At 44.5% G+C, this 11,217-nt stretch overlaps 1 protein-coding gene across 1 annotated transcript in view; it reads left to right on the forward strand.

Annotated features, from left to right (window-relative positions):
* Positions 1 to 1,723: 1,723 nt before the first annotated feature.
* obsl1a (obscurin like cytoskeletal adaptor 1a) overlaps positions 1,724 to 11,217 on the forward strand; it is a gene marked incomplete at both ends in the record, with an annotated part of 53,159 nt that continues 43,665 nt past the window's right edge. Inside the window, one exon of the mRNA XM_084315867.1 lies at positions 1,724 to 2,963. Within this exon, the coding sequence (XP_084171993.1) occupies positions 1,724 to 2,963 (1,240 nt within the window). The remainder of the gene's footprint in view (positions 2,964 to 11,217) is intronic.

Genomic DNA, 11,217 nt, shown 5'->3' on the forward strand with positions numbered 1-11,217 from the left:
AAGCATCCTGATGGCCTGGGGATAGAAGCTAAGTTATGTTTATTACAGGTTTATTACACCATGAGTTGCTACGATAGGAAGGAACTATCAAGACTATAAACATCAGCTATTTACATTGACAATCTTTATTGATGAAAAAGTCTCAATGCTGAACACTGATTGTTGTTGTGTTCTTTAGGATAGGTTATAGGATAAAGATGAAAAATAGAATAGAATAGAATTTTGACTGCCCTCAACCTTTATGTCAAAGCAGGTATGAGAATCAACACACAGATTTTTTGGCATACAAATTTAGTACCTCAGACAAAGAACCATATAAGTCTGTTTTAAGTCTTCAGAGAAACAATGTTTTCAAACGTTATTATCTAAAGAGGACAAGAAGGCCCTACAGAGAGTGGTGCGCTCAGCTGAGCGTACCACGGGTATTGCACTACCACCCCTGCAGGTCTTATATAACAAGAGGTGCAAATCCAGAGCCTGCAGAATAATGAAAGATCCTCACCACCCCAACAACAGCCTGTTCAAGCTGCTGCGGTCAGGCAAACGCCTGCGCACACCAGCAACTAGGACAGAGAGACTTCGGCTCAGCTTCTTCCCCCAGGCCATCAGAGTCTTGAACACTGAACTCTCCACACACAAGCACACATGAGCACACACACAACACACATACTGTATACGCTCACACACTAACAGTCACTTTAGCATGAACACACACACACATGCTGCACACGCTCACACTCAACGGTCACTTTACACAATGAACAGGTCACGTAAAAAAAAGAAAAAGAACGGGAGTGGTTCTTGTATAGTAAATAGATGGATATAGCAAGATAGCCTAAGGATATATAGTATAACTGTAGATTGTATAGTATTGTATAGTAGTGTACATAAGACCCAGTGCCTCATCCATAGCTAACATTGTATTGCACTATCGCAGGACCTTAGCATGTCTTTTACCATGCTTTTTGTAAAATGTATGTACATTATACCCGTTATGTCTTATTCTTATTACTTGTATTATTGCACAAATGTCTTATTCTTATTACTTGATTATTGCACAATCGCTGCGGGCATGACCCCCCGCATTTCACTGTATGCTTGTATGCTGTGACAAATAAAACTCTTGACTCTTAACTTGACTTGTTAGAGTGTTGTGTTCACTCATAGTTAAAGATAGTAGATGTTGAGTAGTTTATTATCTAAAGATGGTGAGCTAGAGTGTTGTGTTCACTCATAGTTAAAGACAGTAGAGGTTTAGTAGTTTATTATCTAAAGATGGTGAGCTAGAGTGTTGTGTTCACTCATAGTTAAAGACAGTAGAGGTTGAGTACTTTAATATCTAAAAATGGTAAGTTAGTGTTGTGTTCATTCATAGTTAAAAAGACAGTAGAGGTTTAGTAGTTTCTTGTGACATATAACATTCACACGTCAAGTGATTTAGATTAACTAACAAAGACATAAAGATTTCAAAACGCACGTACAGTACATGGTTCTTCAGTGCAAGGGTTCAAATGTCCTGAAAGAAAAATCAAATCACAAATGTGGGTTGCAAACATTCATATCTCCATTACAATGATGTGAAAACTGAAATACAATCTTTTTTTCTCTCCCCTACAGTTTGCTATACCAAAGACAAGCGGGACATTTTAGAAGCCACTCCATTACAGAAGAAGTATTCTCCATTCACTAAAGTCAAAATAGAAAGAAACAAAAGGAGGTCATTATGGACATATTTGGAGGTGCCCCTCGTGTGTTGGGCTATCCGCGCCCTGTGGTGGCACCGTGTGGCACAGATGCCACCCTGAAGTGCCTGATCGGCGGGGACCCACGTCCTGACGTGGTCTGGGAGCGGAAGAACGTCCAGATTTCATCTGAGGGACGCTACAGGATCACTGAAGATGGAAAGGCGTACATACTGACCATCACGGGGGTCACCCTCCAGGACGCTGGCCAGTACATCTGCAAAGCCACAAACAGCATTGGGGAAACGGTCGCAGCGGCCGCTCTGAAAGTGGAAGGAGAATGTCAGCCGCCGGCGGTGGTACAGAAACATACAGAGGGTGATAATGTGCGACAGACGAGGCAAGAGAACGGGGAATCAGGAGGACAAGTGAATGGCCACGCCGAAGTGCAACAGAATGGGTCTTTGAGCCAAAATGGTGGACACGGAGAGCATCGAAACGGCAACCATCAAAACGGAGAGCGGCTGAACGGAGAGCCGGAGAGGGCGCAGGTCGAGAACAGGAAAGGCCAGCAGCCCGTGGAAGAGGTGGACCTGACGACGAACGACAGGCCGCGCTTCCTCATCAAACCGCTCTCCTTGCGCGTGGACCGGGGGGAAGACGCAGCCTTCTCCTGCAAGCTCTGGGGCACGCCTCTGCCCGAGGTGGTCTGGGAGAAAGACGGCAAGAAGCTGAACGACATCTTCGAGAGCGCCCACTTCAGCGTCGGAAGTCAGGACGGAGGCTGGTTCCAGCTCAAGGTATTCCGCACGCGTATGCCCGACAAAGGGGTGTACACCTGCAAGGCCGCCAACTGCCACGGCAAGGCCTTAGCCGGCGCCGTCCTCCTCGTGGAACCGGTTCCCGAACGGGAGGAGAGCAAGAAGTCCTCGGGCGGCCTCGCCAGCAGCCAGTGGTCACCGAAGCAGCGGGGCGGGGGTTTGGAGAGATACACGGCGGAGTCGCCGCTCAACGCGTCCAAGGTCAAGAAGTTCGCGGTGGCGGAGGGCAAACACGCCAAGTTCCGCTGCTTCGTGACGGGGAAGCCGAAGCCGGAGATCGTCTGGAAGAAAGACGGAGCACTCCTGGATCCTGGGAGGCGTCATCTGATCTTTGAGGACAGGGAGGGCTACTACACGCTGAAGGTTCTGTACAGCAAGCAGCAGGATACGGGGCTTTACGTGTGCGCGGCGTCCAACTCCCTGGGTCACACTCTCAGCGCTGTTCACCTGACTGTCAAAGGTAGGCCACGGATTCTACCCTCCTCAACGTATCAATATATACTGCTTCTTCAGGCGGTTGTTTGGTTGTAACAATAGGAGAAACGTTTTGGAGCTGCTATAGAATCTTCTTTTTGGTAGTGTGAAGAAAATTCTATTTAGCATTAATAAGCAAAATTGCTACAAGATAAAATGTAAATAAAAACTATATTATGATTTTACACAACTGCGCCGAAAGCACAAGCATGTACTGTATAGAGGCGGCCGGGTAGCACAGTGGACTAAGCGTCTGTCTACCACCGCAGAGACACTGGTATCGAATCCGGCTGTCAGCGGTGCCTCCGGCTTGGCCGGTCGTCATACTGGCACAATTGGCAGTGTCAGCGGGAGGGAAGCCGGTGGGTGGTAATCTGGTCGTTGTAAACAGCGACTCCTACAGGTCGGTCAGGGCGCCTGCACAGCGAGGGAGGGAAATGGTGAAGGTAGTGTGACCCTCCCACGCGTTACACTCACCCAATGAGAGTCCTCGCTGCCAGGTGAAAAGAGGCTGCTGGCTGTCTCCTATGTATCGGAGGAAGCATGTGATAGACTTCAGGGCTCCCTAGACCGACCAGTGGGGGGCACATGCGCACAATGACCAGGAAGGGGAGGGGGGAATTGGCATAACGATTCAATTGGGATGGGAGGAAAATACAGAAAAATAGGAGGAGAAAAAGTGGATCAAAAAACAAAACAAAAAGCATGTACTCTCTGTATAGGATCAATATTTTGAATGTTCACATTTATTATTATTAAGTATCAGTTATATCAGCACTTCACTGGAACTGAAAGAAGCTGGAACCAAAACTATGAAAGATGTTGAACTACAACCACCCACCACTGCTACACTGGACCCAATCGTCACAATGCTAATTTATTCTGCACATAATCTCACACACATCCAAAAACTCCAAACAGTTTCATTTAGTTTGTCAGTTATTGAGAGTAAGTGAGTTTGAATATGGCCACCAGTGATGTCATCGAGGACATTGAATCCTTGTGTTGTGTTAATTACAGCTCAGTGAAATTATAAGGTAGCATGATTGCAAATGATTGTTATTTGTTCATCTACATCATTTTATGGTGCTGTAATTACCACAACGCAAGGATTCAATGTTCTCAATTACATCACTGGTGGCCATATTCAAACTAATTTACTCTCAATAACTGTCAAACTAAGTGCCCCTTTAAGTTTTAAGATAAGAGATAAGATAAGATATTCCTGTATTGATCCCCTTGGGGAAATTCAGGCATCATAGCAGCATGGGGGGAGGGGGGGGGGGTACAGGTAGTAAAACAACAACACAGTGTACAGGTAGTAAAAACAACACAGGCAGTGTAAACAATTTGGTCAATATGGTCAATATAATTTAAGTTGCTTATATCAAATAGTTTCAAGTTTCATAGCTGCTTTATAGTAATAAAATAGCAATAATAAAGTAATAGCATTACAACCAATTGTCACTTGGACAAATAAGCTAAACAGTATGAATGAAGCTTGTCCTGAAAGATAAAGATGACACTTAAAATGAGATACAGATTTTTTCATTTTCATTTCAATCTTTATTTTAAATCGTAAGCATCTGAGGTTTCCCTCATTTACAGAAACGACGATTGTACAGTACATAATAAAAACAATATTCACAGAAATTTAAACACCAGAGTAAAACAAATTAAAAACGTTTAAAAATAATTTTAAAATATCAACTAAAACAGTTACAGGTAGTCACACAATGGTCTGAAATCATACATTTAAACAATCCAAGGGAAGGGGGAACCTCCAATTTTAGCGTGAGTTGAAGGACATTCCATGAGTTAGAGGCATCAAAGGAAAAGGCTGACTTCCCTAGCTCAGAACAAATCTGAGGAACCCTAAGAACCATCCAGTCATTCGATCGAGTTGAATAGGTTCCAATATTCCAATCTAACAGTGAGGAGATATAAACAGGTTGTTTACCAATAAGGGCTTTAAAAATAAATAAATACCAATGTTTGTTGCACCTTTCTGCAAGAGAAGGCCAACCCCACCCTATCATACAGGACACAATGGTGAGTATCATATCTGTCACCAGTTATAAATCTGAGAGCTGAGTGATATGCAGAATCCAGAGGTTTAAGAGTTGATGCCGCAGCATGCCTATAAATTACATCACCATAGTCCAAAACTGATAAGAATACTGATTCCACAATTCTTTTTCTACTAAATAGAGGAAAATTGGATCTGTTTCTGTACAGGAAACCAATTTTCTGTCGCAGTTTAGTGGCAAGATTTTCCACATGGAACTTAAATGTTAATTTCTCGTCGAGCCACAGGCCAAGATATTTATACTCAATGACTCTCTCTATACAAGAGCCACTGACAGTAGATATCCTCACATCATCAAAGTTAATATTCCTTGCTCTTGAAAATAACATAAACTTTGTTTTACTAGCATTAAGAACCAATTTAAGACTAGTAAGGGCATCCTGTAGTAGAGCATAAAAGGAAAGTTGCAATTTCTCAAAGGCCAGCTGTACAAAGTCTGCAATACAGTACACAATTGTGTCATCAGCATACAAATGGGCATGACATCCATACAAAGAAGAAACAATATCAGTAATATAAATTGTAAAAAGGACAGGACCCAAAACTGAACCTTGTGGCACACCTTTAGTCATGGCCAAGAATTCAGATTGTGCTTGACCTAACTTCACACACTGCCGCCTAGAAGATAGATAATCCTGAAACCAGATACAGGCATTATCATCCAACCCAATGTTAGATAGTTTCTTTAGAAGTAAGTAGTGATCAACTGTATCAAATGCTTTTGATAAGTCATCAAAGAGGGCAGCACAATGTTTCTTTTTATCTAATGCTGAAATAATGTCATTTGTAACCAAAGTGATGGCTGATGTTGTACTATGTTTGGCTCTAAAACCAGATTGTTGAGAGCTAAGTATGGAGTTAGTTGAAAGGTAAAATTTGAGTTGTTTACTTACTAGTGTTTCCATGGCAGGACTTTAGCTAAGCAAGGTAGCCTGGAGATAGGACGATAATTATCTAAGTTATCCCTATCACCTCCCTTATGTAAAGGAATCACCCGTGCAGATTTCCAAACTAGAGGAAATCTACCTGATGAGATAGAGAGATTCAAAATATAAGTAATCTGTTCAGCGATAACTGGTGCAGCCAACTTAATAAAAAAAGACTCTAAGTTATCCTCACCTGTAGAACACTTTGCATCGATTGATTGCAAAGCATCAAATACAGCTGACTGTGTAAAAGGTTGAAAGGCGAAATGGGAAGTGACGCCCACAGGGTACAAACAATCAGAATCAACAGGACAAGATCCATTATAGTTCCTATTAAATAAATTACCAGCCTCTGCAAAATGCCTATTGAAGGCAACACACATTTCACTCTGCTCAGAGATCACACAGTTTTCAACTTTAATATGAGAGGGTAAAGAATTAGATGATTTTATTTTGTTCACCTTCACCGCACTCCAAAATTTTGCCGGATTAGAGTATGAGTTTGTAACCAACTCCAGATAGTAATCAGTTTTAGATTTTCTTACTACTGCAGTACATTTGTTCCTAATTTGCCTAAAAGAAAGCCAATGTTGAGGGTCTCCAGAACGCCTTGTCCGAGACCATGCAGCATTTCTGTCTTTAATTAGGGTTGACAATTCCTGAGAAAACCAGGGTATTACTCTATCTTTATTACATGGCGTTTTCACATTCGCCGAAATGCTTGCTTGTGATTGGTCAATAGCCCCCCGACAGCGGTCATTATTGTGGGACAATAATGACCGATGTGCGCAGCTGTTCGCAATCAAGCCCACATCAGTGCAGCAAATCAGACACACCTGCCGCGGCTGCACTGACAGCGGAGTGTGTGTAGATTACAGCGGAGCCAGAACAGAGGCTGCCCGCGATAATAATAATCACTTTATTTGGGCTGACAGAGCCACAGAACAACTGCGATTTGTCAAATGAATTAGGTATATTGTTAGTAAGTTAGCCATGTAATAAGCGGGATAATGTATAGCTTTACTCGGTCATTGTCGCAAAATAATTGACCTTCACTGACGTTTAAAACACCTCGCCGAAGCGGCTCTGTATTTTAAACTACGTGTCGGTCAATTATTTTGCGACAATGACCTCGTAGCTATACATTATCCCTTACTTATTAATGCAGACTTTTTTAAAAGGAGCATGTTTGTCAACTAATAAATTAAATGTATTTACAAAGGAGTCCAGGGCTAACTGAACATCAATTTCAGTGTTACAATAAGTATCAGAAAGAACAAGATTATCTAAAAATGATTCGTTATTAAAAGATTTAAAATGTCTCCTTAAAACTGTGTGAGATCTTGTTTTTGGCAGTCTCGTGCTTCTTACACAGTCTGTGGGGCAATGGTCACTTATGCCCAAGTCAAAAACCCCACAAGCTGAGATCCTGTCATATTTATTCACAAAAATTAGATTTAATAAGGTTTATTACATGGCGTTTTCACATTCGCCGAAATGCTTGCTTGTGATTGGTCAATAGCCCCCCGACAGCGGTCATTATTTTTCAATAATGACCGCTGTGGGACAATAATGACCGATGTGCGCAGCTGTTCGCAATCAAGCCCACATCAGTGCAGCAAATCAGACACACCTGCCGCGGCTGCACTGACAGCGGAGTGTGTGTAGATTACAGCGGAGCCAGAACAGAGGCTGCCCGCGATAATAATAATCACTTTATTTGGGCTGACAGAGCCACAGAACAACTGCGATTTGTCAAATGAATTAGGTATATTGTTAGTAAGTTAGCCATGTAATAAGCGGGATAATGTATAGCTTTACTCGGTCATTGTCGCAAAATAATTGACCTTCACTGACGTTTAAAACACCTCGCCGAAGCGGCTCGGTATTTTAAACTACGTGTCGGTCAATTATTTTGCGACAATGACCTCGTAGCTATACATTATCCCTTACATAGATTTCAGCACCATTTTGACTCAAGTCTCTTCATTTGTCAAGATATCACTGATATGGCAGGGAATAACTGATGGCAGTGTGCAGAGTGATTTTGGGGGCCCTCTTTTTGTGACCCGGTACTATAAATAGACTCGATTATTGTTTCCTTCAGGTAGGTTCAAGGGTCATTCAGGGGGGCTAAGAATCCCCATCCCCCCCCCCTATAATTCACGCTACGACAGACGGAATTATTTCATCATGCTTCCACTGTGGCGTACTTCCCCTGACGTAGAGAATAGAGAATTAGGTCATGCACTGCACTTGTCCTCACCAATTGTTCTATGTATTGTGGAAATGCACGGCTATAATAATAATCGTTGCAATAATATCTGCCTAATCGGTAATCATTTTCTCCTAACCCCACCATAATGAGTACATAATCCTAGGGCCACATCACATGCTTTGTCAGCTGGCTATGTCAGTTGTTTGGCATTTTGTCTCCTGTGAGCATCCCGACCCCTCATGTGCAGGCCGGCTGAGCCCTGCTTACAGGGGTAGTAGCACAGGAGATGTCGTGTGGGAGTGTTGGAGATTAACATCAAATGGAGTTTAAAGGAACACACCAACATTTTGGGAGATTAGTTTACTGTCTTCTCCAGAGAGAGACAAGAAGATAGATACCAGTTTCCTCTCTGTGTGTTCAGTAGAAAGCTATCTGGCTGCATGTTAGCCTAGCTTAGCACAATGAATGGAAGTGGATATGGCCGGTTAGCCTTCGGGAGAGGTGTTAGTTGGACCACTCCTCTGTCCACTCCTCTGTTCTCCTAATGTCCACTCCTCTACTCTCCTAATGTCCACTCCTCTGCTCTCCTAATGTCCACTCCTCTGCTCTCCTAATGTCCACTCCTCTGCTCTCCTAATGTCCACTCCTCTGCTCTCCTAGTGTCCACTCCTCTGCTCTCCTAGTGTCCACTCCTCTGCTCTCCTAATGTCCACTCCTCTGCTCTCCTAATGTCCACTCCTCTGCTCTCCTAATGTCCACTCCTCTACTCTCCTAATGTCCACTCCTCTGCTCTCCTAATGTCCACTCCTCTGCTCTCCTAATGTCCACTCCTCTGCTCTCCTAATGTCCACTCCTCTACTCTCCTAATGTCCACTCCTCTGCTCTCCTAATGTCCACTCCTCTGCTCTCCTAATGTCCACTCCTCTGCTCTCCTAGTGTCCACTCCTCTGCTCTCCTAATGTCCACTCCTCTGTCCACTCCTCTACTCTCCTAATGTCCACTCCTCTACTCTCCTAATGTCCACTCCTCTGCTCTCCTAATGTCCACTCCTCTGCTCTCCTAATGTCCACTCCTCTGCTCTCCTAATGTCCACTCCTCTGCTCTCCTAATGTCCAGTCCTCTGTCCACTCCTCTGCTCTCCTAATGTCCACTCCTCTACTCTCCTAATGTCCACTCCTCTGCTCTCCTAATGTCCACTCCTCTGCTCTCCTAATGTCCACTCCTCTGCTCTCCTAGTGTCCACTCCTCTGCTCTCCTAATGTCCACTCCTCTGCTCTCCTAATGTCCACTCCTCTACTCTCCTAATGTCCACTCCTCTGCTTTTCTAATGTCCACTCCTCTGCTCTCCTAATGTCCACTCCTCTGCTCTCCTAATGTCCACTCCTCTACTCTCCTAATGTCCACTCCTCTACTCTCCTAATGTCCACTCCTCTGCTCTCCTAATGTCCACTCCTCTGCTCTCCTAATGTCCACTCCTCTGCTCTCCTAATGTCCACTCCTCTGCTCTCCTAGTGTCCACTCCTCTGCTCTCCTAATGTCCACTCCTCTGCTCTCCTAATGTCCACTCCTCTGTCCACTCCTCTGAATGAATGAATGAATGAAAACTTTATTAACAGATTGCAGAATGGGTACAGTACAGTACAGCTCAATACATACAATTGTTAAGGGGATGCAGACCAGAGAAAGACTTTCGTCTTGTTTACATCAGGGTCCCCCATTTTCAATTCATCGTAACATATATGACATACATGACATACAGATAGACAGTACTGCTCCATCTATACATTTATGACATACCAGATTTGCAATTACAGTACTGTTTGTGATACAAAAAGAGTCCAGAAAGAAAAGAGTATATACATTAGGCGTGGAAACTGTACATTGGATTGGGTAGGTGGGGGTGGGGGGGGACTGTACATTGGAGGTGGTTGGGTGTCCGAATGTCCACTCCTCTGCTCTCCTAATGTCCACTCCTCTGCTCTCCTAGTGTCCACTCCTCTGCTCTCTTAGTGTCCACTCCTCTGCTCTCTTAGTGTCCACTCCTCTGCTCTCCGAATGTCCACTCCTCTGCTCTCCTAATGTCCACTCCTCTGCTCTCCTAATGTCCACTCCTCTGCTCTCCTAGTGTCCACTCCTCTACTCTCCTAGTGTCCACTCCTCTGCTCTCCTAGTGTCCACTCCTCTGCTCTCCTAGTGTCCACTCCTCTGCTCTCCTAGTGTCCACTCCTCTACTCTCCTAATGTCCACTCCTCTGCTCTCCTAGTGTCCACTCCTCTGCTCTCCTAATGTCCACTCCTCTGTCCACTCCTCTGCTCTCCTAATGTCCACTCCTCTGCTCTCCTAATGTCCACTCCTCTGTCCACTCCTCTGCTCTCCTAGTGTCCACTCCTCTGCTCTCCTAGTGTCCACTCCTCTGCTCTCCTAGTGTCCACTCCTCTGCTCTCCTAATGTCCACTCCTCTGTCCACTCCTCTGCTCTCCTAGTGTCCACTCCTCTGCTCTCCTAGTGTCCACTCCTCTGCTCTCCTAGTGTCCACTCCTCTGCTCTCCTAGTGTCCACTCCTCTGCTCTCCTAGTGTCCACTCCTCTGCTCTCCTAGTGTCCACTCCTCTGCTCTCCTAGTGTCCACTCCTCTGCTCTCCTAGTGTCCACTCCTCTGTCCACTCCTCTGCTCTCCTAGTGTCCACTCCTCTGTCCACTCCTCTGCTCTCCTAGTGTCCACTCCTCTGTCCACTCCTCTGCTCTCCTAGTGTCCACTCCTCTACTCTCCTAGTGTCCACTCCTCTGTCCACTCCTCTGCTCTCCTAGTGTCCACTCCTCTGTCCACTCCTCTGCTTTCCTAATGTCCACTCCTCTGTTCTCCTAGTGTCCACTCCTCTGTCCACTCCTCTGCTTTCCTAATGTCCACTCCCCCGCAGTTCACTCCCCTGTTTAATGTTAAAGCACTTAACATTAGGAAAGCAATACAACTCCCTCATTCCTCCTAATCCGTCTCCATTATCTCAAAG

Source organism: Notolepis coatsorum (assembly GCF_963971535.1).
Source record: "Notolepis coatsorum genome assembly, chromosome: 1".
NCBI classification, from domain to species: Eukaryota; Metazoa; Chordata; class Actinopteri; order Aulopiformes; family Paralepididae; genus Notolepis; species Notolepis coatsorum.